This window comes from Macrobrachium rosenbergii, chromosome 14, assembly GCF_040412425.1.
Source record: "Macrobrachium rosenbergii isolate ZJJX-2024 chromosome 14, ASM4041242v1, whole genome shotgun sequence".
Classification (NCBI taxonomy): Eukaryota; Metazoa; Arthropoda; class Malacostraca; order Decapoda; family Palaemonidae; genus Macrobrachium; species Macrobrachium rosenbergii.
This window is the reverse complement of record NC_089754.1, coordinates 20,122,228-20,149,864: the sequence shown is the minus strand read 5'-3', so window position 1 is coordinate 20,149,864 and position 27,637 is coordinate 20,122,228. Positions and strand designations below refer to the sequence as shown.

Below are 27,637 nucleotides of genomic sequence, written 5' to 3'. Positions count from 1 at the left end.
CACTTCTTGTTAATATTCGCAGATCAGCCGTCATGTTAGACGAAGATCTTCGTGGTATTCTAATCGGACCCCCTGGCATTACATCATTTCCGATATTGTTATAATTATTATAAATTCCCCATAATGTTTCATCTGCAGAGGATCTGTGTGTGTGTGTGTGTGTGTTTATGAGTGTGCGTGTAATGCAAGTTCAAAAATTAAACAAACATTTATCCTTGGATAAGGAACGTCTAAGCGAATATACTGTATATCGGAAAACTTAAAATAATAATAATAATAATAATAATAATAATAATAATAATAATAATAATAATACCAGACTCTGTTAGCCTTTTACCAGCCAGAACAATTTTCGCCATAAATACATTTGCGTCAACCAGTTTAATGCGAAACGGCAAGTGCTCATGAAAGCCCATCAACAGGAGTTTACCTTTACCGTAAAGTCTTATTTATGAACAATGCAGAAAAAATCACCAAAAAATCTTGAAGGCTCAGGAAAATAAAGCCACAAAAAATTTCATCTAACTCGCATGATAAAAAGAAACTCATAAATGACTTCAGAGAGTTGATAAGCGGTAAAAGATAATTAATGACGAGAGCAGACTGACCTTTTCATTTATTATAATAATTACACTTTACACTTTCCTTCTGGGTAAGGGAGGCTATTTTTGGTCCCAGTCCCTTTCATTTTCCTTCCCTCCAACCTGGTCCCCCATCCCCCACCCAACCGCAGGCCTGGCGATCAATTAGTCAACAATCGAGGGGGATCTTTGACAAGGGTATATTTGCTAAACACGTATCAGGCTTCCCTGATATATAAATTACTTTGTCGATAATACTTTGTGCTGAAAATACCAAGTCTACAGACTTTACTAATGAAATAAAATGCATCTAAGCTCAGGGTCATTCAGATATCTGCGAATTAATGGCACCAACGGTTGTCAGGTAGCATTTGCTTATTATACTGCTTTAAAGAGTAGGAAATTGCGCACAACTCGGTATCGCTAAGAACTGCTGCTTTTACGACTCGGGTAACCTTAATACGATCAAAGACAGCAGATAATTTTAACTTTCACTGACCCGAGCAAAAATAGAACAAGGAGATTAAGCCATGATCTGCCAAACACTGTATGTCAACAAATCTAGACCAATTCCTGCTCTTCTGAAGCAACGCTATTCGGCAACGCAGCCAGACCTCGCTCATTATGATAATGAGAAGGACGACGGTGGTGGGGTTGCATGCAGTCCGCCACGAGAAACTGCGGAGACGAGACTGGCGGTTCCTTGCAACACCCAAAAGGTGCTACTGTAACAGAGAGGAAGCCGAGTGTGACTAACTACCAGTTAAAGTAAACTACTCAAATTCGCTCCATTAACTTGGAGAAATGCACTCGGAGGTCCTTTCTTTCTCCTCTCCCGAAGTGTCTCTTGTCAACAGAGACTCTGCCCTACTTAGAGTGGAATGCGCGTCTGTTGCCACATTGCAAGAGAGCTGTCGGCAGCAGCTGAGGTCGTTGAATTACATCTGATTTATTAGCCTCTCTCAGGAAATACTGAATTTCCAAAGCTTCAAGTGTTGGCTCGTTACGAGGTCACGCAATGATTCAGGGTAGCGCCTTCTGCTTTTACCAAATAATAATGATAAAAACGATAATAATAAAAAATAATATCCACTATTTCAGCTCAAGGCCATATACACAGATAGACAAGGTGGATACAAAATTTAGTCACGAGATAAAATGTATAGAAGCACAGTTACAACCAAACATATCTAATAATAATAATAATAATAATAATAATAATAATAATAATAATAATAATAATAATAATAATAATAAAGTATTTTACCAGCTACAGACCACACACTGATACAGAGTTCTGGTACAGTTGGCTAAATAGAAAGAGTGAACACCAACTCTCAATATAATAATAATAATAGCAGCAATAATGATAATTTCTGTAGTATACATGCAAGTGCTGGCGACGAAGAAAAGAAAACAGTCGGAAATGCGAAAATATCCTCTATTCGAAAGAATCTTTTTCATTAAGAGAAAGTGATTCTGATAAACGTTGAAATACAAAATTAGAATAAAATCTTTAAAATTTCGTGACACTTAGAAATGGTTAGTTAGTTTTAAATGCTTCTGTATGTCTGTTTTAATGATATATTATTATGGTCATGTGTGCATGAAAATATCCGAATTAGTACAGATTTACGTGTGTATCTCTCTATACGTTCACATTCAGGGAGAAAGAACGTCAGAGCAAATAAATATTACTACATACTATGTACAAACTCTCTCTCTCTCTCTCTCTCTCTCTCTCTCTCTCTCTTCACACACACACACACACATATATATACTAGCTGACCAACCTGGCGCTGCCCGGGGTAACTCTGCATGACAACCAACAAACTTTCTCTCTCTCACTTTTTCCCTCTTTCTCCTCCCTAACACCACCTCTACTCTCTCTCTCTCTCTCTCTCTCTCTCTCTCTCTCTCTCTCTCTCTCAATTTTCCCCTCTTTCTCCTCCCTAACATCCCCTCCGCTCTCTCTCACTTCCTCTCCCACTCACTCGCTCTCTCACTTTTTCTCCCTCTCACTCTTTCTTTCTCTCCTTCTCTCTCTCTCTCTCTCACCCCCTGTCTCTTTCCCTCTTTCTTCTCCCTAACACACCCTCTCTCTCTCTCTCTCTCTCTCTCTGTCACACCCTTCCCAACCCCCTTTGGTGCTAGTGATGCCTTATCCCCACACTGCTGATTTCTAGGTAGTAAGTCATGTGTATACCAAGTTTGGTTGAAATTTCTCGATGCGTTTCAGAATTATGTTGGCACATACACAAACATACATATATACATACATCCATTTATATATATATATATATATATATATATATATATATATATATATATATATATATATATATATATATATATATATATATATATATATATATATATATATATATATATATATATATATATATATATATATATATATATATATATATTATATATTATATATGTGTGTGTGTGTGTATGCGTGTGTATGTTAGTGTTTACTACGCCAAAGTTTATGTGTAATAATTCGTAGAATGAACCCCACTGAGCTAAATAAAGAGAGGTTTAAGACTATGTTCTGGTGACACATTTTTATCATTAGCTTTAATTGCAATACTGAGATACCACGAAATTTTCTCTTTGAGATAAAGTTTCTTGTTAACTGACAACATAGCAATATACATACAGACAAAACTAGGTACACTTCGTTGTACCTAGTACTTCACATACTTAAAGTTTACAACCTGTGAATCAGAGCAGTAACAAAATGTTCAACAATGAGCAACATATGCCGCTCAAAATGAACACTGCAGCCTCAGCTCATGACTCTGAATCCAGAATCTATTCATAAGATGGTGAGTGGAGCGCAGGACGCTTTTGTCATCGACTGAAATTACTATGAAAAGGAAGGGAGGTCGTTATCGTAATGTACCATTATTATATTACGAAAATGACCGTAACAGCACTCTGTGGGTTCATACTGTTATTGCTTGTTTTATTCTTTTTAGAATTTTACCTTCAATGCTTAAGAATTTAGGAGATAAAACATCGAAATCTGCAACATTATAAGACTGTGAGGAAAAGGCTCCTACAGAATAGAAGAAATATATACTTTAATATAAAAACATCCCTGAATGGATGGCTTTATTATTATTTAATAATCTATTATTATTAAGTCTATCTGTTGCACCTGAGGACGTGCAAAGGCGGCTCTCTTGGGCTATCTGTTGATATCCATCTAGCTGTTAAGAGGTCCTTCTGATGGCACCCTTTCGAATGCGGCACAAAATTCTCTTGGAAAATCGCAGTGTGGTCATAAGACTGTCCTTTGGGTAATACTGAGACTCAAGATCTCTTCAGCGTCACATATGGAACGTTCTTATTACCTGCTTCCCTTTTTAGTTTTCTGAAAAGAAAACTATTGTGCCGGCTTTTTTGTCTGTCCGTCCGCACTTTTTCTGTCGGCCATCAGATCTTAAAAATGACTGAGGCTAGAGGGCTGCAAATTGGTATGTTGATTATCCACCCTCCAATCATCAATCGTACCAAATTGCAGCCCTCTAGCCTCAGTAGTTTTTATTTTATTTAATGTTAAGTTTAGCCATAATCGTGAGTCTGGCAAAAATATAGGCCCGGCCACCACCGGGCCGTGGTTAAAGTTTCATGGGCAGCGGCTCATACAGCATTATACCGAGACCACCGAAAGTTAGATCTATTTTCGGTAGCCTTGATTATACGATGTACAGAAAACTCGAGTGCGCCGAAGAAACTTCGGCGCATTTTTTACGTGTTTTCGTAAGCGCTGAATGTCTGAAAAGGGTCCAGCTCTTGTCGTTTGTTTCTCTCTAGGTCATCTCTATTCTTAGGGTTTTGCATCCATAGAAGTTGCTGTTCTGAATGGAGTACTTAGGTGCTATTTACAAAAAAAATTAAAAAGTATATCCTGTTCCACACTTTTCTAAGATACAAGTCAAATCCAGCCACCTCCACTGAAGCAATACGTATATGTATACATATAAACAAACTAACTGCAAGGGACCTACAAATATTAGCACAAACCAGTGATTTAGTAAAATGAAATAAAAATTACATTCAATTTTAGCAGCACATAAAAGACGATTTTAGCAAAATGAAATAAAAATTCCATGCACTCTTTCTGAGAACTACAAGCAACACCGCAATATCATCTCAAAAACATAAGTATCACTAAAAGGACCATAAAGAACTGTTAGTTTTTTCATTGTTTATTAAAAGGCTGTCCTCTGCTTATCGAGAATGGACTCATTTGGCTGTAAGTAAGCCCCCTGTCCACAAAATCATTTACGTGGGAACCAACACTCGGTGTTGGGATGCCCCGGAATGGGAGGGATGGGAGTTTGGAGGGTAGAAAGGGGAAGGAAGGGGGAGAGGGGTCAACGGGGAATTTCACCCTTAAATCTAACTCGCAAATCTCGAGGGCAAACACTTCATTAGGACGGTCCCGTTTTTTATCCTCTCGTCCGTTTATTTTCTCTGCTACTTTTACTGATTTATCACATTTTCTTCTCACATTCTTGTTTGCACGCGTTCGATTTCTCTGTCTGTCAGTCTTTCTGGCTCTCTCCATTTTCTGCTGTTTGTAAGCCTCTCTGTCTCTTCTCTCTCTCTCTCTCTCTGTTTATGGATATTTTCAATCCTCTCTCTCTCTCTCTCTCTCTCTCTCTCTCTCTCTCTCTCTCTCTCTCTCTCTCTCTCTCTTCCTGTTTCTGGATATCTGCAATCCTCTTTCTCTCTGTGTCTGGATATTTACAATCCTGTCTCTCTCTCTCTTCCTGTTTCTGGATATCTGCAATCCTCTTTCTCTCCGTGTCTGGATATTTACAATCCTCTCTCTCTCTCTCTCTCTCTCTCTCTCTCTCTCTCTCTCTCTCTCTCTCTCTCTCTCTCTCTCTCTCTCTCTCTCTCTCTCTCTCTCTCTCGATTCCTGGCGCTTACCACATGGCATTGAACAACTTGACACTAATAACTGAAATATGAGACTCGACACGAGGACTAAAGATTCTTAATAGTTGAATTTACGCTCAAGTTAATCGCATTACCAGAGCATAAAAGGGGTGATGATCATAATCTCAGTGGGTCAGGCAACACACCCCAAAAACAAAAATGAAATAAGAGCAGGGTTAATACAGTGACGTTCACACATACAAACACACACACACACACGAACTTAAACAAATGCACAAATGAGTTGTGGGAAAGACTAGCAGGCGTTGTCAGAGTTCCGGGTAATTTTCAACGTGACATGCGTAAGTGGGGGGAAATATTCTTCCAAATGGGTTTCTGAACACCATCAAACTGGCGAGAAAATGGATTATGAATGGGTCATAGAGACCCGTCGAAGGCTGAACCAATCACCAGAAGCCAGACTAGAGAAGAGGGAAGCTGACATAGCTATTACCATAATGTTTATTAAGAAGACTGGCGTCAATTCGAGATCAAGTTCATGAATGTTGAACTGAGAAAATATGTTGACTCCTTCAGAATACTTGACGCATTAGTTCCTTCCCACGGCAACGGAACGGAAACGTTTGCTTTGTAGTTTATGAATTATTGATGAGTCACCAAAGACGCCTTTTGAATAATGAGCGTCTTCTCTCTTTCACAGTCTCTCAGATGTTTGTATTTGGATCGCCTTTGATGTCATAAATTTACTTTACGTTTGTCAAGCCCCTAATTCGAATAAGAAAAATCTTGATATAATCAGAAAACGAGGACTAAGATACCACTTAAACGCTTGACGAGTCAACATATGCAGGTACAGTAGATACTTATCTTTACATAAGAACTGAAAATCCATACTTAGTCTATTAGATATGTTTTGGGTTATTCTTTTGAAAAAAGTGGGTTCACATGAAAACCGGTACTTTAAATTCACACTGCAATGCAATGTAGTTTTTCGATAAGATGAACGAGAAAATAAACAAAAAATATCGAATAAAACACACAAATGACCAGTTAGAAATTAACCGTGATAAATGTTACCAAGAAAGAATAAATGATTAAATTAACTGTGAGATTTATTTAAAATAACCAGAGTAGTATTACCACGGTCATCGACTGTAATCTCTCAACAGCAAAATACATTTCCCTCATCAGGTTAAAAATTATCATCTATAGCATCAGCAGCATCAGACCTTGAGATGATGTAGCCAAACAGTATATCTTAAGACTTGAAAATTTCTCACTTTGAATGATCCCATTTAGTGTAAGGAACAGGGCAACCATCATCTAAAAGAAGTTTACAGATACAAGTATAGGCTGTCCCTTTGCTTCCTCAGAAGAACCAAATCAGATTTACTGTTAATTACTCGCTTCAGATTCGCCAAATGGAAATATGGAACACTTCAGTGGTTTATACAGAGTGATCTGATCCTGAGTAAGATTTGATATTGTCTCGACTGGTAAGTCCACATTCTTTCATATCCTCTTTTTCATAACTTACATCTCGGTTATTGAAACAGACCCACCACCCCAGCGCGGAAAGAGAAACGGAAAGGGAACGAAGTCTGCAGAAATGACAACTGCAGCAAATTATCAAGCACCAAAGCAACAAAAACACACAGCAATGTCAAAGGCGCTGATAATGATGATGGCGGTGGCATGGGTAAATCACCCCGGCAGTCGAAAGAATACACACACAGGAAGCGAAGTAGTGGTGGAAACTTAAAGACTGATATTAAAGGACATCTCGGGCGGTTCACGGATGTACTCTCGCAATTAAGACAAATAAGACTTAAAGCGAAGCAGGAAAAAACTGGTGGGGGCTTGGGGGTGACATCGAATTAGGGTCTTCTACCAAATCAGCGAGGACCTCGAGGCACTTGTAAATGTGACATGTACGAGGAGTAGTGACCATTTCCGCCTTTCAAGAGGACGCGAAATGACGACAGAGAGAGGGGAGCAGAAGCATTCCTTTTCTGGATGACGACTGAATCTAAGGCAGACCTTATTAAAAATAACAACAATAGCAATAATAATCCACCGGTTATTCTCATTTGACGAAAAATTATATATATATATATATATATATATATATATATATATATATATATATATATATATATATATATATATATATATATGTATATATATATATATATATGTGTCTGTGTGTGTGTTGAATTACATATAAAAATGTTGCACATTTTCCTAAATACGAAAAAGCCGCGCATTTTTCGTATTTATAAAAAACTGCAATAATTGTACACGTAACTCTGCTTTTCTATATCCAGATGATTTACGTTTGAATGTGTAAGAAGCTATTAATGTTAAATTGTCGTCTAATTTACCCATTTAGAAAAAATGGAAACAATACTGGTTCAAAAAGACAAGTAGGTCTAAAAGTTCTGTACACTTTTATATCAAACTAAAACCACTATGTCATCCGGAAAAGTTTACCTAGTGTTCTTATGATGCACAATAATAAAAAAAACTTCCATTTATCTACATATTGGTTAATATATTTGTACCCAACGATAGTCCTATTTTTGCTATTGACTGCAAAAATTTTACTGAAAGGTTTTCAACTGGATTTAACAATTGTATATTTTTTTTTTCTCTTGAAACCACTCCCCCCTCCACAGCCCAACACCCCGATGTCTCTCTCTCTCTCTCTCTCTCATTCATTAACTAAAGGCGCAGCAGAAAGCAATTAACCCCTGTTACTGTTCATGCCTGGTTTCATTCAGTCGAGGTATTAACAGCCTCTTTTGTACTTTCTCTCTCTCTCTCTCTCTCTCTCTCTCTCTCTCTCTCTCTCTCTCTGCCCAAGAGACTTCTTTCCTGACCCTAACCCCTCCAACCCCCTTTTCCCAGTGGTCCCCTCGACCCCCCATCGCAATTCCTACCGTTGTCCGTTTGTCATCTGTTTACAAATCCTGTCAACAGCCATTGTCAAACCCACCTGGAACCGTCAATACCCACTCATATCAACCCCGCGCGCGCTCAGACAGATGTATTTAATGTTTAGGGTATACCATACACCAACACACTCTATACTTTGGGGTTTAGATGGTTTTGCTGTTAATAGCCGCAATCATGCAGTGCTAATACCTTAATTTTATCCCCAAGGAAGATATATTTTTATCCTTGTTATTTCATTATAAAATTGATGTAACCTTTTTTGATTGTGCGTAGTGCAAACACAAACACAAATTGATATAAAGGCTGAGCAATTTCAAGAAAGTTCCCTGTAAATATTCTGATATACTGGAAATAGTATAATTATACATTTTGTTGTAGGCAGGAGACCCTCTTTTAAGCATGTAGTACTGAAAGTGATAGCTGCATCAGCTCATTGAACTTAAATCTTTCTGATATTTGTTTTTTTTATAGTTAAAGCATCCTGCCAGTCATTCGTCGATAAAGTGCATTCATTCGAAATAAAACTACCCAAATTTGCAACCGCTTTCCCCTCCAAGAATGACAAACAGCGGCGAGTTACTGACAGGATGCAGTAACCATAAACAAACGGTTGTCACGAACATAGAGAAAACTATGTAAACTGAATGTAGTTGATGCAGCTATCACTTTCGATATACATTTCATTCTTCCATACGCAAATACCCAAATACAGCGCGGGAGAAGAAGAGGATAAAAAGATATGGCCTATTAGAGGATTTACTTATAACAGCGTAAACAGTCAATGACAGAAAGTGACCAGTACTGCATAGGTTGCTGTTTAGTCACTTTTGGTTATACAGACAATATTACTGGGGAGTATTTAATGTTTAACTGCAGGAAATATCGTCTCGTACTATTAACTCTGTTATATATATATATATATATATATATATATATATATATATATATATATATATATATATATATATATATATATATATATATATATATATATATACTGCATACATACATACACACACGTATATACTTTCCATACAACCTTGTCACACTTAAAGAAAAATGTATAATGGATTCATCGATAACAGGTAAAAGAACATCTTTAGGTGCATCTCACTCTTTACACCTTGATACTTCATTTAGTAACTAATTTTTTCCGACAGTCCCTTCAAGAGTGTGGGGAAAAAATCCCTAAATGATTTTCTAAAAAACGAGCAAAATCGAAACCGTTTCTTCGTGTTCCATCAACGCCTCATCAGTTCCTTGCTACCCCTTCCTCCCTCCTGCGTATGTATCGCGCTTCAGACCGTCTGATGATAAAGAAAGCAACAATAGATGAGGGGGAGCCCCATCTCATTTGGAGGGAATGGAACGTTATTAGATCTGTGACCTAAAACGGCCTATCACCTCGACCCCTGACCCGGCCGTAATCACACAGAATATCCCCTTATACTTGACCTCTGGGTATGGTAATTAACAAACCTATTTGGCAAAATATTCGTTCACCAAATCCGCCGCCCCCACCCCAATTCATGGAGGGGTTCTCCCTAGGCAGGATCGACTGGGGAAAAGGGGATGGGAGGCAATATTAGTGGAAGGGGGGGAGGGGTGGAAGAGAGGGGGTGACAGTGCTTTGGGAAATTGGTAGACTTTATGTTTGACTCTGTGGGAGGCTGTGGGTGGGGGTTTGGGTGGGAGGAGGTTACGGATGTCCCACCCGGAGTTTGGTGGGAGGGGTTTACAGTGTCCCCAGTCCCCACCCGGGGGAGGGGTCCACTGATGGGACAGGGAGGAGGAGGAGGAGGACTGATGGGACAGAGGAGGAGGAGGAGGAGGAAGCTTACCAGAGAGCGAGGAGGCATCGGGAGTCAGACCGGAGAAGGGAAGGGAGTGAATTATTGATGATCTGACGTCGACGATGGCTGGGGACAATAGGTCGGAAGAAAATGGAAGAAAAGTCATGTCAAGAGGGTTAAAAAATTGACACAGGATGGTGATTAGCGATAGAATAGAGGGGAGGACCGGGAGTAGAGAGGAAGGTCATCATCGTTCACCCTTCGTCTGATTTGGGAATATTATTGATTGAATTTGAAAGTATAATAAAAATGGGAGAAAAAGTTTATATATTTGACTTCAGTGTAAACAGGATAATATAGAAGTAAATGATGATGGTGTTTTCAAACTAAGGTTAATTATTTTCATTGGCACAAACACTCAATTTTTATCTTTAATTTCATTGGCTTTTTTTGTAAAAGATAACAAAACAAGTTCTATTCTTGTATACAAAAATCAACCTAAACATAATATGGACTAGTCGTAAAGGCAAAAGTTAAGATTAGGTAAATACTTCACATTACACCACTTTCCCCTTAAGAGGGACTCGCTCCCGGAGGTCTTTAGGATTGGGTTGTTAACCTGATTCTCCTTTTAGGCTTCGCCAGACCAACACAGCCATCTAGTTACCAGGTACGTAATCAGCTGCACAGGATAACCTAGGCTCAATGAGCCTTAACAGAGTGTACCCAACTGGCTTCCGTTGGCCAGGAGTCGAACCTGAGAACTACTGTAAGACAGGCGGAAATCTAACCTCCTTGATCTGACATGTGTTGGTGAGAATAGTACAAGGCAGACACACAAACAAACACACACACATGTACATATATATATATATATATATATATATATATATATATATATATATATATATATATATAAATATATATATATATATATATATATATATATATATATATATATATACATATAAACTATAAACTGCTCGTCGTCAGTACTTGAATAGATGTCAACCAGATATTTGCTTTAGTGGTACCTTATGACAGCATGAAATGATAACTTTCGCTTTTTTATATGTATTGCCGTATCTATTAATATTTGTAGATAGTCTTTTACGTGCTGCCATTTGTCGATTATTTTTGTTATATTAGGTCATTGGCCCTGGTCAAGTAGGACGCTTCCTCAGCTGCCACGCTAGGGATTTTGGTCTGATAGGAAACGCCACTCTGAATGAAATGTACCTGAATTTGGAAAATATTAATATGGGCGGATTTAGACTTACATTCTTCTTCTTGTCTAACTAGATTATGCTAACTTCTCCCTAGCCTTCATTTGTTCTCCATTTAAGTTCAGGCTCGTAATGGGAAGAAAACGAGAAGTTGAGAGGTCATTGTGGCTCTCTCTCTCTCTCTCTCTCTCTCTCTCTCTCTCTCTCTCTCTCTCTCACTCACACACACACACACACACACACACACACACACACACCACACACCTTTCTCTATCCCTTGGAAGTGGAACCATTTCTGATATACTCTTTTCCACGTAAAATGTTCACATTGTTTCTTTTTTTCTTTTTATTGTGTTTGCTTCGGGTACAGCGGGAATCACCCATCTACCAAAGCAAAGAGTGAGCTTTAAACATCGGCTTAGAAAAAAATAGAAAGTAATCCAACAGGTTAAATATATACATCGCTTATTGAATTCTGAAATGAATTGCCGTTATTTTAAATAAACGGTTATGGATATTCAGTGGCGGACAGTATTCCTTGCAATCTAACTCTCTTAAAGTATTTGGCATCCTTGTAAGAAAACATCGGCCGCCATTTTGTGGCACTCAGTCTTGTCCTAACTCTCATCATTTCACCACGACCGTTTTAGAAGGAGATTGGCCGTTTAGATGAAAAGAAATCGACGTCATAGTTACGATAAAAACAGCTCTTTTACAAAATGATGCCTCAGAGGCAGAGCAGAAATGGCGCGATGTACATTTACAGTAAGGGCCTTCATCTCCCGCCGACGGTCAAATCAATACTCGGCGCAACAAGGCGGTCGAGATGGTTGGTTGGGTGGCCTGGCACTGTGTTCCGTTCAGTACAGAGCATCATCAATTGAATCTTGTGTGTTTTCATGTGTTTATATTCTCGTATTATACGCGTGAATGCTTCTTTTTTCTTTTTGGTTGCACTCTTTCGGATACAAACATGTCATTTGATCAAAGCGAAATACGATGATAAGTGTTGCAAATCTTATTTTTATTTGCTTTACCAGCGCTGGAGAGAGAGAGAGTCGTCGTGGGGGCGTTTCATTCTCACACTTTATATCCTGGTTTGCAGCTATAATTACCAGCACTTCTATTTCTTTCGACTTCTCCTATCAGCAGTTCAGATAAAAATAGGCTAAAACAGTCATAACTTAATAACGTTACACTACAAAAAGTCAAACGATGGATGCACAAGCTTCCGCAAAGACAAATCCACGAGAAAAGAGAAAACGTATAAGAGAATTAACAAATGAATAGGAATTGCAATATATCCAAAGACTGACATACTTGAAAATAAAAAAAAAAAGGTCATGAAAGGGTAAACATATAATTGAAAATGCGACTTTCTATCGAGGAGTGAACCGCAGTTTAAATCGGACTCCCGTTTAGAAATGAAACGTTTACCCTATACAGCAGACTGCATCAAAGCCTGCTGGTGTTGTCTAAGCACCCACAGCCATAAGGAGAGGAAATCGTGAGTCTGAGAGACAGTGGCCAATTATTTTTATTAGAGAGTCTTCAAAATGAATTTGTTGACGCTATTGTGAATTACTTTCAAAACAGGTTCTAGGTGTGTCCAGTAGAGAGGGTGGGTCTCTATAGGACTAACCTTTAACTTCCACAATTTCCAAGATGTAACAAAAATGAAAAGAAAAAGATTATCTACTAAAAATTGTTCAAAGTTATCTGGTATCTTTAAGGAACGACGATACGTTGTGAATGAAAATACAGACTTTCCTTTTACCAAAAACTGATTATACTGTGAGTACTATGGCTAAGGGTAAGCTGTTAATGTATTTTAAAAGTCTGTATTCATACAAGACAGCAAAAAAAAAAAAAAAAAAAAAAAAAAAGAGGAAAACAAATACTACTCCATTGTTGACACTTCGCCGTGTGTTTCATTAAGAAAGAAACGAACAGCTGAGGAAACCGAAGTCAAATCCCTTCTAGTTCGAACGAGGCTCCCAGAGGAATCTGGGATCTCAATCAAAGATTAAAGAGGATGGCCTTTTTATACGAACGGAGGGAAACTTGTGTGTGTGTGTGTGTGTGTGTGTGAGAGAGAGAGAGAGAGAGAGAGAGAGAGAGAGAGAGAGAGAGAGAGAGAGAGACTCTTGTCTGTTATTGAAATTTTCTGTTAAATAATGAAGGATACAGATTAGATGTCATTACAGCTAAAGCAATATTAATAAATATAATGTCAACAGGCTTTTTATTACCGCCGCCAACGAAATTGAACGGAGGCTTTGCGTTCATTAACGTCTTTTTGTCTGTCTTTATCAAAAGGTTACTGATGAATTTCAACGGAAATTTATAAGTGGTAGGGGTGGAGGAATAGTGGGGATGGAGGAGGGTGGGGATGGAGGAGGGTAAAACAGGGGTTTAAGCAAAGGAGTTCATTAGATTCCGAGATGAATTCGGATCCGTGTCATGATCCAGGGTATCTCTGGGTCCTGGCATAGTTATGAGTTTGCGTATTTTGTAATATACAGGTATGCACGTATAAGTCATGTCTGCTGAAAGAGATATTCGTTAAACTTCATGAAGATCTCGATTAGTTGTGAACGCTATCACTGTAGCAAATGCCATTACTACTTATCAGTTAACACGAAGAGGGGATTGTACCCTTACTGCTGCTTACTTGATATTTCTAAAAAATGAAAATGTGATAAAGTAGATTTTAATTTAATTTTGTGTCTGACTGGAAACATAGCTAACTTCGTTAGCCACTCTTAAATCCTCGGAACACAACTTGTACTTCAAGGTTAACATTTTCTTGCAATTAAAGCAAAAAGAATTTTTAGATAAATAAGCTAGGTACTAATTTCCCCTTTTGTCTATCTCCACCAGGTGCATATCAAGTCTCACTTCATCATGAACGGCGTGTGCGTCAGGTGGAAGGGTTACCTCGACCTAGAGAGGCTGGATGGTGTGGGATGCCTCGAGTACGACGAAGATTCGGCCCGCATAGAAGACGCCATTTTGAGAGAGGAGCTGGACAAATACAAGGCTAAACTTCGGGAATTCGAGGACAAGCAGAGACCCTTCAAAGTAAACATGGTGGAGTGCTCATATTCTTAACAAGTTCACATCTATCTCTCTGTCTTCCTAGCTAACTATGACTCAGAGGCAACACTTTCACTGTTCATTTAAGAATTTGTACATATGGGCATATGGATGAACTGCATCGTTAAAAATATAATAGGTAGTAATGGAATATATAATTCAAGAAGGTCTTGAAACGATCTGTGAAAAATCCCTCATACGAGCATTTTTAAAATCCTCATATGAGCAGTTTTTTTATCTGTTTTATTTTCCAGCCATTTCCCACAGCCTCAGGCGCCAAATGAAGTCTTCAGAATGTTTGACCCAGTGATATGAGCCCAGCGGGGACGGAGAGAAGTTCAACAACCCATTAAAGGACGCCGAAATCGCACCATGAGATGAACAAGTCCTCATTTGCATCTCTACTCTTCTTGTATCAAGATATTCAAACTGTGCTGCTGGTACTTTTAAGTTTTTACTCAACTGCTTTTTTAGCCTAGGTAAACATCGTTCTGTATGGTTCTTTTATCTAATCTTCAAAACTTGAGGGGGTTTTACTTTTGAGTAAAAAAAACTAACATTAACACGAAAATTCCACACACGGTATATGCATACCATATATATATATATATATATATATATATATATATATATATATATATATATATATATATATATATATATATATATATATATATATATATATATATATATATATATATATATATATATATATATATATTTGGGAATGTGAAGTATATATATACTTAAAACCTCATTAGAAAAAAATAAAACACATGGAGGCAGCCTAACTGGCTTAGCTTTCTTCAGACTTTTGGATAAATAAAGCCAGCCAGTCTTATACCCTGTGTTTTAATTTTGCCCAGGTGGTATTTTGTACATACATACATACATACATACATACATACACATACATACATACATAATACATGGATAAATGGACTTTCCTCTAGAAAACATTTCTTCGGGAATGCAGTCAACAGTGAACCCATCTCATTAACTAAGGCATGTCTCAAAGAGTACTGTAGGTGCTAAAAGGAAATATGAATTTCGTCAGACATCAGTAGCTGATGAAATTGACATTTCCTGACAAACGGGAATACTCAGAGTGCATCCAGTATACTTACACAGTTAATACACACGCACGCACACACATGTGCTGCGTAAGCAACGCATAATCTATAGTATCTGATTCATAAGCATGCATACATAATAGATTTATCTAAACTTCGCATCTGCCTGTATATTCACACAAATATCAGAGAATATTTTTGGCAATTTTTTCATCAGTCAGAGCCAGACTCTGAAAAATCATTAATGGATGAAAACGTAGTTTTATACAGATAAAGAAACAAAATATTGCAAGAAATCAACAAGCACCTGCAAAGACATAAAAGAAACCTGTTCTTGCACCACTTTGTTTGTTCATAATTCACTGTACAAAACATTAATTAATCATCTAACAAAAAAAATGAGAAAAGAAACAAAAATACCACTACATGACTCATTTAGAAATATAAAAAGAAAATTCCTTATGATTCAGTAAGAACATTTAAAATCGCAGCAGCCAAGTTAGCTCACCCTAACAAAACAACACTTAACGCTCTTCAGGAGTTGTAAAAAGTCCAAGTAATTCATTTATGTTGTGATTATTTAAAAATTTTTAAATAAATGAGATAAATTTATTCTAATTTTTCAGTAGTTCTTGCAGATTGATCAATGTTTCCCATTTCTCCTTGAGATTATGTCTCTCTCTCTCTCTCTCTCTCTCTCTCTCTCTCTCTCTCTCTCTCTCTCTCTCTCTCTCTGTGTTCCCTTGTGTACCCACATAGCTCTTTCATTATAATTTTTTCACTTCTCTTCTCATGCTTTTATCTAAAATGGCTTGCCGAAATTACTTCATTTCCTCACAATCTCTGTACTAACCAATTTGCCTGATGCTAACATAGACAAGTAAGTCCTTAGATAAATATCCACATATTTCTATTTGCTCTTTGGCAAAGAGAAAAAAAAAACCGAACCAAGAGAGCAAGACTAATTCCCTGACGAATTGTTCTGTTATCTACTTAAATGTTCCGGCATTAAAACTTAACTGGTGCAATACAATACTTCCAGCTCAGAAAAAATACCAGCTTTCTTCAACAGCATTTAATTCCATTGTTTCAGAGCCCTTAACCTTGCATTCATTTCCTTCAGTGTAGTTTGTTAGTAAATGCTTGTTATCTAATGTTAATAAATTAAAGTTTTATTATGTTAAGGAATCCGTTCTGTTATGTGAACATAGCAATACATAATTTAAGGTGGAAAATATATCTCAGAAATGGGGGCTGGAAATGCACCAGCTGAACTTCTTTTACGTAAAGTTTGTATTGTTATGTTAGCACATAATGGACGTTTTTATTATGTTTGCCATCAAAGCAATATACTCGCAATTATCTGTGTAATGGCCGTGATGATCAAGGGTAAAAGCAGACATTTTCTTTCTGAAGTCAACTTTTTAGAAAACTTTCAACAAAGATGATCACTGATTTTCAGCCCGAGAAAAGATTAAGACCTTTATGTGCGATAGTTCTTACATACGAGTAATCCAAAACGTACCAGAGGTTATTTTAATGGTATTAATTTCTCCAAACCAGATATAAAAATGATTACGACTTATATGGTATATATTTAGAAAAATTCCGAGGATTTTCTGAGTCTAAAGATAAAGAAAAGAAAAAACGAGTTCCTAAAGAGATGACTACTGAAAGAAAGTTTCACTTTTTATCTTGGTACTTTTAGGATTAAGTTTCCTTTCTCTTCTGTTTCTTTTGGAGGTGTTTGAACGAAGAAACGGTCAGGTGACGGCTGCTGTCAGGTAACACACTTTATAACTACAGTATCTAATTGTGTGCAGTAGAAGTTCAACACAAACTAAAATAATAAACAAGCAAACTTTGGGAAAAACGCCACCTGATCGCCTCTCTTCAGTTCGGGCACGTCCAGTGATTCCAATCAGAGGGAAGGTTTCAACTTCTCTGAAACTGATCAACAGAAATTGTAAAAAAAAAGCAATAAGCAAAAAGAAAGCAATGTTTACATAAATTGGCAGCTAATGTAGGTAGAGAAAATGAACTAACAACTTGTTTTCGATCTGTGTGCTTGTTTTTAACTAAGTTATTTTTTGAGAAAAAAAAAACCGCTTCAAAATTCCTTGTCAATTACCAAAGCTTTGATGTACAATCATGAATGAAGAAATTCTTTAATACTAAATATCAGTAACTTTCCAGTGACTAAACAGAGTAATAATTTAGCCTATATTTACCTTCTACTTGAATGACCTGAAATCTGAAGAACAATTGATGATAATTCATTCTTTTTCCTCCAAGTCATGTGCATTCTGCTCGCTTCAAAGTCGAATATGATTTACCCTATTCTTGTTCCCCTTCCTAAAAAAATATTTTTTCCAAATCTTTAACAGTCTCTAAAACCAATATCTTATCTACTTTTAAATTAATCATTTTTTGTGAACCTCCATTACCCCTATGTTTCAAGTAGTAGGAACCCAGTTAGTGTACAGTCATAATTGTATATTTTGTAAATGTTTTGTGTAAAATAAAAAGAAAGATAAAAAAGACCCTCTTTTCGTTGATCCTTGAATTCGACAGAAAAAAAAAAGAATCGGGAAGAACCAGGTAGAAAAGCCGATGTACATCGTTAGTGGAGTAACAATATATTTACGAAGCAAACTTTCATTCATTATTCAGACAAACGCAGACAACAGTCAAAGAGATGACTGTTTTCACAAAGGGAACCATATCAAATGAATGCGCATGTCCTTCAAATAACAGCGGAGAAAGACTAAAAAAAAATAATCAGAGGAAAGATACAAACTGGGTCTAAATTTACAAAGGGGTTCTGTGTAACTGTTGAATAAAAAGATAATTCCATCGATGACCTGGGCATTACCAATGTTTAATACGATTAAGTATGAGTGGAATGTAGGCTAATTCCAAAAACCTAAATGAGAATTTTGTTGAAATGAAGATAACTTCAACGTAAATCATTCTTGCAAAACAAATTTAGTATCAGATCTATACCTAAATAGATAGAGGAATTCCATATTTTTACTAATCAGCATATGAGCAGCATGTGACCTTTATACAGTACTGTTAGAAAATCTGATAAGTTGTGTGGAAACTATGACATACGAGAAATGTCAAACACCAAAGTTACATAAGCGTATTGGTGAAACAGCTCCTCAGGAACAATAATACAAAACCTGATGAACTATCTCCATATAATTACGCTTATTAAATGGATTTATTTTAACGTTATTCAGTAATTCTGAAGCGAATATCAAGTCTTGCGAATAATGCAAGGTGCCCTTCAAATGAATGAATGTGTTAGTCGCGTCGTTTGTCAACAACATGACTGAAGTTGTAGTTATGGATGTAATGTCCTTTAATATAAGGAATAAATTCACATTCTGAATAATCGAAGAGTTGCCATTATGATATGATTTTTCTAGTCGCAAAAATATGGAATCAATTAAAAACGTCGAACACGAGAAATATGCGATATACAATCATCTTTGGACACAAATGATGGTAACATGATAAAAGTTGATGAATTGTCAGCCTTTGGGAAGTTACCAAATGTAAAGACATCAACGGCTTTTTGAGCTATGAAGTCTCCTTCACTGTATTATTCTGCTGGTGTTCAAAGATCTTGTTCTGTCATCCCCTAAGTGCGCAGTATGTTCAGCAATGCTAAAATGCAAATACCGGTTACGAGCAATAAAAAATCTAGTGAGCTGGCTTTACAAAGTCACTTTAACATAAGTACAATGACAGATTCCTTTCCCGCTAATTTAATCTCTGTCTGTCATAGCAACCTGAATAGTCAACATATAAGTATAACAGCTTAAGAACTGGTACGTTCTGACCGACTTCTGCATTGTTTAAATGCTATAAGAATTTATGATAAGAATCCCAGGGTAATAAAAACTCCCCACAGATGACAAATGTCTTACGGCTCTTGATCTACTAAGATGAACATGCAATGTTATCAGATAAGTCATCCATTGCTGTCACATTAGCATTACTTGTGCATGTCGGAATTCTTTTGCTATACATTTACTGAAATCCGGTTAATATACTTTGAGCTATTTAACTATCTGATTGTTTGGAATTTACTTTCTTTTACACAGAATAAGATTGTGCCTCGATGCTTTACCTGGACATACGTTAACAGGAATAATAACTTTTAGATCAAAGAACTACTTTGCTAATGGTTTCCGATTAAAATCAAATTTCAAGCACTCTAGCAACTGTCGGGGCATTCAGAAGAGTTATTGAAGGTCTTGGAGAGATAACAAATCTACTTCAATAAATTTGGCCCGTTCATTTTGGTATTCTTCATACCAGTCCCTAAACTCTGCCTTTTGGCAATATTAAGGATGCCCTCTTCTTTGATTTCTTCTGAAGAGGACTCAATCAAAGGCAAGTGACAACCGTGTCCCTAACTCTCCTTGAGATCTTCTTTCCACTGCTACGTTGCTTCGCTTTCACATTTCTAAGGCACCGTCGATGACCACAGAAAATGCAACGTCAGTTAACATAAATCAACTGATATGTGGGTACTAATTTGACCAGTGATTTCTTGAGCCTTAGAGGGGAGTGAGCGCCTCTGGCAACATCATCTAAGACACAAGATCATACGTTTACTCAGTTTGGTGGCTGGTGCGAAGCTTTGGAATCTTTTTCGATGCTGACGCGTCCCGTGAATCCTACAATTTTCCATTCTGTTTCCTTCTCACTTTTTCCTCTTGATTTTTTTAGGACTGACTAAGGAGGGCACGAGGAAGCTTATTACGTAGGACTTTGAGCATGACAACAAATCAGTAACGTAAAATGTACTAGTAGTATTTTCACAAATTACTTGAAATTATACAAGTTAACTTATACAACAAAACTTGGAATATGTTGCGTATCAGTTCAACCTGGACCTTCATTCACCTAATGTGGTGAATGGATCTTCCATTTGCCAAGGTTATACGAGTCCTTAAGTAAAGTATATGCTTAATAAAGAGGAATCTAAACTACTCACGGATAGGTAAGGTTTTAATGTCAAAATTACTGCTAAAAACTTTAACAGAGAAGCTAAGTTATGAAGGTATTTCATGCGCGTCAACAGAGCAGTAAAACATGTTATCAACACACGCATCACAAACAGGCTGAAACAAGTCGTCGACTTGTCGTTAGTTCCAATCAGTGTTCATACGACTCTCCAGCGTTTGCCAAAAGTTCAGTCTCCACGTACGGTCGCTGATTTGTTTTCAACCTGTTTGTGACACGTATGCCGTAAGCTGAGACGACGCGACGTGTGCTTTTGAAATGTTTCAATGCAGTGTTGAGGCACCTTTACGATTCGAAAATATTTAATATTTAGATCACCCGCAACTGCTTTTGAAATGTCGGATATTTAACTTTGCTGAAAAATGTAAATGAATCTTATAGTTACCGCATGAAAGTATTTTTGCATTGATGGCAAAATCAACCTGATACTCTTGATCACTTTGGTTGGTCTAACATTTTCGATATCATAGGAGATGTCCGAGTACGCTGTGGTTGGCTGAAGCGCGATGCCTGGCGTCCACATGATTTAAAATCCACCCCAACTGCCTCCAAAGTTGAAAAACAGGTGGCTATAAAAGTTGCACAATGCAGTATTCTATTGGGGACGCCAAGGTAACCATGGCAATAACCTCCAATTCGTTCACCATGAAGTTCCATAATTGCCAATTATACCGACTTCTTTCCATTTGCTAAAAACGCGACGGAAACGAAAGCGAGTGAACCCTACAGTGTATGATGGATATTGAAAAGCGATTACAAATAAAGAGCGGGGTCATGTATGCTGGCTTTTGTTTTTACCCGCTCGCTGGAAACGGTTATTCAGTTTGGGCCCGGGACTGGAAAACAAGAGCCAAAGGACAGATGTCACAAACAGACCCATTTTTTCCCCCTGTTTCATCAAAAAGAACGCACACATACAACGTGATATATACATCAATACTGTATACACTGACGTACGGTCATACGCGTATTTTCAAAAAGAGGTTCATGATATTAGCGTACTTATTCGTGACAGAAAATTGAAAGGTATTTCGAATTGGAGGAAATGGAAGATTTCACTGAAAATTTAAGTACATGGTAAAGAATAATAAGATAATGACTTGGTAAAATAAAATTAAATGTTAATCGGAACTACAAGGGAATTTTTTTAATAATATGGAAAATGGCACTTGTATATAACAAGAAGCAAATGGTTTAAGACACAAATCCATTGTACGAACAACCGCCATCCGCCATCCCGCCCCCTCTCTCTCTCTCTCTCTCTCTCTCTCTCTCTCTCTCTGTCTTTGTGTATGTGTGTATACAGAAAATCTTTTCCATTTTCCATCACATCTTCTCAAACTGACACATCCATATAACATCATGTTAACATCCTCGAGTCTTCTTATAAATTACAGCTCAACTTGGACTTCGAAGTTTTCCTGACTTCAGTTTCAATCAAGAATTGTTTTATCAGAATTTTTTCCCTTAAAAATGAAAGTAATACCAAATCCATATTCAGTTCTGACTTAGACTTATTTATAAAAAAAAAAAAAAATAGAAGAGGGAAAGAAAAAATGAATAACAAGCTTAGTCATAAAATTAGAATTTTTATGAACGGAATTATCCCTACACTAGTTTCCGATAATCCGGGTATAGATATAATAAAATGAATAGGTAAAATGAACAAACAGACGAATAAAAATAAAAAGAGATAAACTCAAGCATGCCCTCCTCATTACCCAGGGAGCTATAGTATGTGAGGCACGTGCAAACAGCGGCAGACCAAGTTACACGAGTTAGCTTTTAATAACGAGCCGTGTCCCCGTGTCGGCGGCGGCGGCAGCAGCGATCACCACACCTGCGCAGAGCCTGGGAGGGTGACCCTCATTAACAATGGACCGTCAAAGAGAATCTATGATCGTTTTGTTTGCCGATTTTTTGACTCCGGTGACTCGTTAGTTCCATCCAAAAGGAGAGGGGACATTGTAGGTAGGTGGGTGTTTCGATAATAAACCGGGTGGGGGGTGAGTCACTACACCTTTTGTTTGCGTCGCCCCATTGATGGGTCTGTAATGAGAGAGAGAGAGAGAGAGAGAGAGAGAGAGAGAGAGAGAGAGAGAGAGAGAGAGAGAGAGAGACTGATTGATTGATTATGGTTGCTAAGACTGGCGTCACAACATCTAGGTTATTGACGCCGTAATAAAATTAAATATGAAGATAAAAAAAATTAAAATGTTTCATACAAGAAATACCTAAAAATATATATAAATATAATCATATCTGTATATTCATATATAGTATATATACACACATACTGAGAGAGAGAGAGAGAGAGAGAGAGAGAGAGAGAGAGAGAGAGAGAGAGAGAGAGAGAGAGACTGATTGATTGATTATGGTTGCTAAGACTGGCGCCGCAACATCTAGGTTATTGACGCCGTAATAAAATTAAATAGGAAAATAAAAAAATTAAAAAGTTTCATACAAGAAATATCTAAAAATATATATAAATATAATTCATATCTGTATGTTCATATGCAGTATATGTATGTATATGTATATATATATATACACATCCTGAGAGAGAGAGAGAGAGAGAGAGAGAGAGAGAGAGAGAGAGAGAGAGAGAGAGAGAGAGAGAGAGAGAGAGAGAGAGAGAGAGAGAGAGTGACGAAAATGCAAAGCGAACAGCACGTGCAAAACTAGGCTATCTTTTCAACCAATCGCATTTTTAATTCATTCAAAGTGACGCTTTTCTAAGGTTTTACAAGAGTAATTGAATGCCTTAGTCTCGGGTGTTTTGGTAATTCGTATTGGCTCTGTAAACAAAGAAAGCCTCTTGTGATCTCATTCTTTTGAGAGGACTCAAAGACAATCGGTAAATCCAGTTCTTTAAAGGAATCAGTATATATCGTAACAAAAACTTATTCTGGATATTTCAAAACGGTTTTCTCTCGCTGGGATTAAAATCAAATGCATCCAAACGGAGGACATTGGATTGTAAGGGGTTGACAGTCTAAAATGCTGGGAGACATTCCCTTTCCGAAGTACAGATACAATGTAAAATTCACTGTAAAAGGATAACTTACAGGATGTGTGTGAGAGAGAGAGAGAGAGAGAGAGAGAGAGAGAGAGAGAGAGAGAGAGAGAGAGAGAGAGAGAGAGAGAGAGAGAGAGAGAGCAGTCAACTACTATAACAACAGAATAGCAATTTTTTCTCCAAGACAATTATTAAACAGAACATTACAGGCTAATCTACTACGCCCAGTTACCTTTTACAAATATGCCGCTCTGTCAGAGAAAATTAAGTTGCTTATTATTATTAGATTAAAGGGACCTTGTCCCAAACAAGGGCTACAGCGCCTTTGAACAGCCAGGAAAAAATGGTTTGTCGTACAAATCAAAGACAGGAACTGCGTGGACACTAAAGGATCTGTCACTACCTGACAGCACAGAAACGCTTGACATGCTGTCCCAAGAGCTCAAAAGGAGCATATTCTTGCTATCAAAGCGCTGCTGTGACTGACAAGATTGGAAAAACATTGTCATAGTTAGCATAAAGCTGCTTTCGAGTACAACTGAAAGCACCAAAAGATTTCACTCAGACTCTCGGAAAATACTGTAGAGGACTTTGCACATTCTTTTCAAAGGTTCTGAAAAGAATATGTGGGTTAATGCAGCAAGCTCAAAGTGAAGCACGGTGAAAGAGAAGCGTCACAGAGAGTAAAACAATAAAGTGTTCTTGAATACTGTTTCAAACACCGTTAGGCAAAACTCAGATTATCTGAATATGGCAGTGCCGGGCAACTTACGTGAGAATATATAGACGGGAGGGTAGATGAAAAAATTGGATGAAGCTGGGAAGAATTTGTTTTCTAATATGTGGAGGAAGAAGGGTTGACAGGCCGTGAAATGTGGAGGTTCTACCAAGTTTTTAAAAGTTGACATATATAAGAAGTGCTTATACTGATAAAACTCCCTCAAATTATGAATATTACTTCGTAAGATAACTGAACATAAAAGGTACAAAGTGATATGGCATTTTGCTTTTCATAAAAAGTTCATTCAATTCAACTACCTTCTGAACAAAATCTAGTGTTTTCTCTGAAAAAAAAAAACACCTGAAATCGTCTACAAAAATCGCCAAGAATTTCGCAAGAGTTCCTCACTGATATAAAAGAAGGCTATTCAGGGAATTCAAAGGATTTCCGTTGATGTCAAATACTTTCAGTGTTTAACAGGATACGCTCGTCAACTGAAAAAATGCCAAAATAAACTACTGAATATTTTTGCATATGAATGCATCGCAACAAGTAAACTAAAAAAAAAAAAATCGAGGAGAAATCTCGAAGTTAAGTAAGACAAGTGTACCATCTGTACTTAGGGAAAGTTCTTAATCTTCACAAGGAATACTTAATATTGAAAAGATGTGCTTAAATGAACGTGCACAAATCAAATTAAAGGTGTGCGGTAAAGTATCCAGAAGTTCTGAGTACATTCAGTAATAATATCACTACTGTAATAGCAACAGTGATAATAGCTGTTATAACAACAGTAAATATTATATTTGTTTTTTTACACATATGAACCCCACAAATACCGGGAGAGATAACACAAAGTTATACCCTACGATTCTACTGTCACTCCAACATCCACGCACACAAGCACTGTTATACGTAACACAGCCCCTTGTGCTTTCTAGTTACTTGCTTATAGTCGGGTCGCAGATAGCATGGGGAAAGCCAAGAGGCTCACAACCTCATCCCAAAATGCTTGCTAATAACAGAAAGTACAACGTCTATGAGACCACCCCTCTAAATGAAAAGAAGGGGAAGAGGAATTTTATAAATTATATACATATATATATGTATATAATATATATATATATATATATATATGTAATATATATATATATATATATATATATATATATATATATATATATACATATTTGTGTATATATATACATATATACATTTTTAACACATTTTTATACATTTGATTTGTATATATATATATATATATATATATATATATATATATATATATATATATATATATATATATATATATATATATATATATATATATATATATATATATATATATATATCCGCAAGCACTCTGACTGATTGATTTGATGTAACAGAGAGAAAGAGGGGAGGCAGACAAACAGACAGACAGACAGACATACAAAAAGGCAGGCCGAGAGAGGTGGTCCTGAAATGAATGGGTCATTATATTTCATATGGAATTAATACTAATAACCGTCCAAATCCTAATAGCAATAATAATGACATCGGTGTGATCGGGTGAGCGTAACAGGTCGTGGGTGGGGTGGGGGTTACAGGAGGGAAGGTAGGGCGAACAATGGCGTCGCCCCTCGGGAGTGCAATATGTCACTTGGCGAGGAGATCATGAATTGTTTGTAAACAAACCCAAGGCCCCCCGTCGCCTCCAACATAACTTCACAACTCACGTTCTTTTGTTTGGGAAGGCGAGTCTTCTTCGCTTCCCCCGAAAAAAAAGGACCCCTCTCATTAAGGGTTCTTTTTCATGGCCCCAATTTTTTCGCATTTTTCTTTCCTTTTTCTGTTGTGTTGACCCCCGTCAGCTTCATTTTTAGCTTATATTTTTCTTGCTTGTGCGTTTGATCGTGGGTCGAATCGATAATCTTCCGTATTGGCGTTCTTTATGAGCAATTAGTTTTTTCCTTAATTACTATTGTTGATGCAGTCATAATAAAAAGGACAAAAGATCGCCTGCATTTCAAATGATTAAGTAATTTACTATGGTATACGAAATTTAAGCTATAAATTACTGTCTAAAAACAAACAAACAAAAATGCCGTCGTAGAGAGATATTTTAGTTGGATTCAGGTTTTTCACTGCAGAACAAGGAAGCTTTTTATCATCTATAATGTCCCGTATTAGGCAAACTGTAATCGGAAAGTCTGATTTATTTTAAGTATATCTGAACAACAGAAGATTTGGAAGAAAATATCCAAGAAGAGGAATAAATGAGAGGATTGGATAGTCTAAAAAAAAAAAAAAAAAGAACGGAAACCGGAATCTATGACGTAGAGGAAGAGGAGTGAAAATAAACCCATTGACTCTTAGTTAGTTCTTCAGTGACTGATGAGTAACCCGTGTCTTCACTGCAAATAACAGGAACAGCTATGGCTTTTGAAAATAGCTGTCTACAAAGTAAGCGTGGATTACTTACTGCCGGAAGGCTTAAGTAATTAGTGTTAGCAAAGGTAAAATGTGAAACTACATCTGCTGACAAAATTCGAAAAAGACACTGAAGAGAGACACTTATATAAAGAAATATCTAACAATGATCATGGTTGGTCTGCTGTTAGCACTCAGCATCAGCAAAGAAAAATAACATCTCTCCTCATACATTCATGAAAATTCTATACATGCAAAAAGATTCGTATATGAAGCTGCACAGCAAGAGTAAAAGCTTTACTTTTTTCACATCAGTTAAACAACATTATCATCACATGCCCGTTGAAAGCTTTTCTTGTACGTAAAAAGATGACACTAACCCCACACACGATGCAGATATTTTGTTCTATGACTGCTGGAATATTCATTTCCTTTCTGGATGACAGCAACCGCTCTGGCTCTTAATCTTTTCGACTTGATTCATTTTCCATTTCCCAACAATGGTAACAATGATTCAGTCCATCCCTAGGAGATATCATTTCAGCAAATTCTATACACTTTATTTTAGCAAAGCACTAACATTGTCATCTTTCCTACTAACGCCTGTATAGTAAGTATTACTCGCTTCGTAATGTTGTCATCCACGCACAGCAATGTCACAGATGTCATTCTGTTACTTTTCTAAGAACCTGGAAAGCCGAGTTCCTGGTAATGGTACTGATGCTGTGATTTGGAAAATTATGAGAGGATATAATGAGATTTTGTAGCGCCATGCGCCACTGCTTT

The 27,637-nt window shown here is 37.1% G+C and overlaps 1 protein-coding gene and 1 long non-coding RNA gene across 3 annotated transcripts in view; one reads left to right on the top strand and one right to left on the bottom strand.

Annotated features, from left to right (window-relative positions):
• LOC136845751 (protein big brother-like) overlaps positions 1 to 15,182 on the top strand; it is a 159,429-nt gene extending 144,247 nt beyond the window's left edge. Inside the window, 2 exon segments of the mRNA XM_067115996.1 lie at positions 14,365 to 14,574; positions 14,848 to 15,182. Of these exon segments, the coding sequence (XP_066972097.1) occupies positions 14,365 to 14,574; positions 14,848 to 14,895 (258 nt within the window). The 3' untranslated portion in view covers positions 14,896 to 15,182.
• The window catches only part of LOC136845752 (uncharacterized), a 134,215-nt gene that overhangs the window by 80,418 nt on the left and 26,160 nt on the right, over positions 1 to 27,637 (bottom strand). The window lies entirely within an intron of this gene.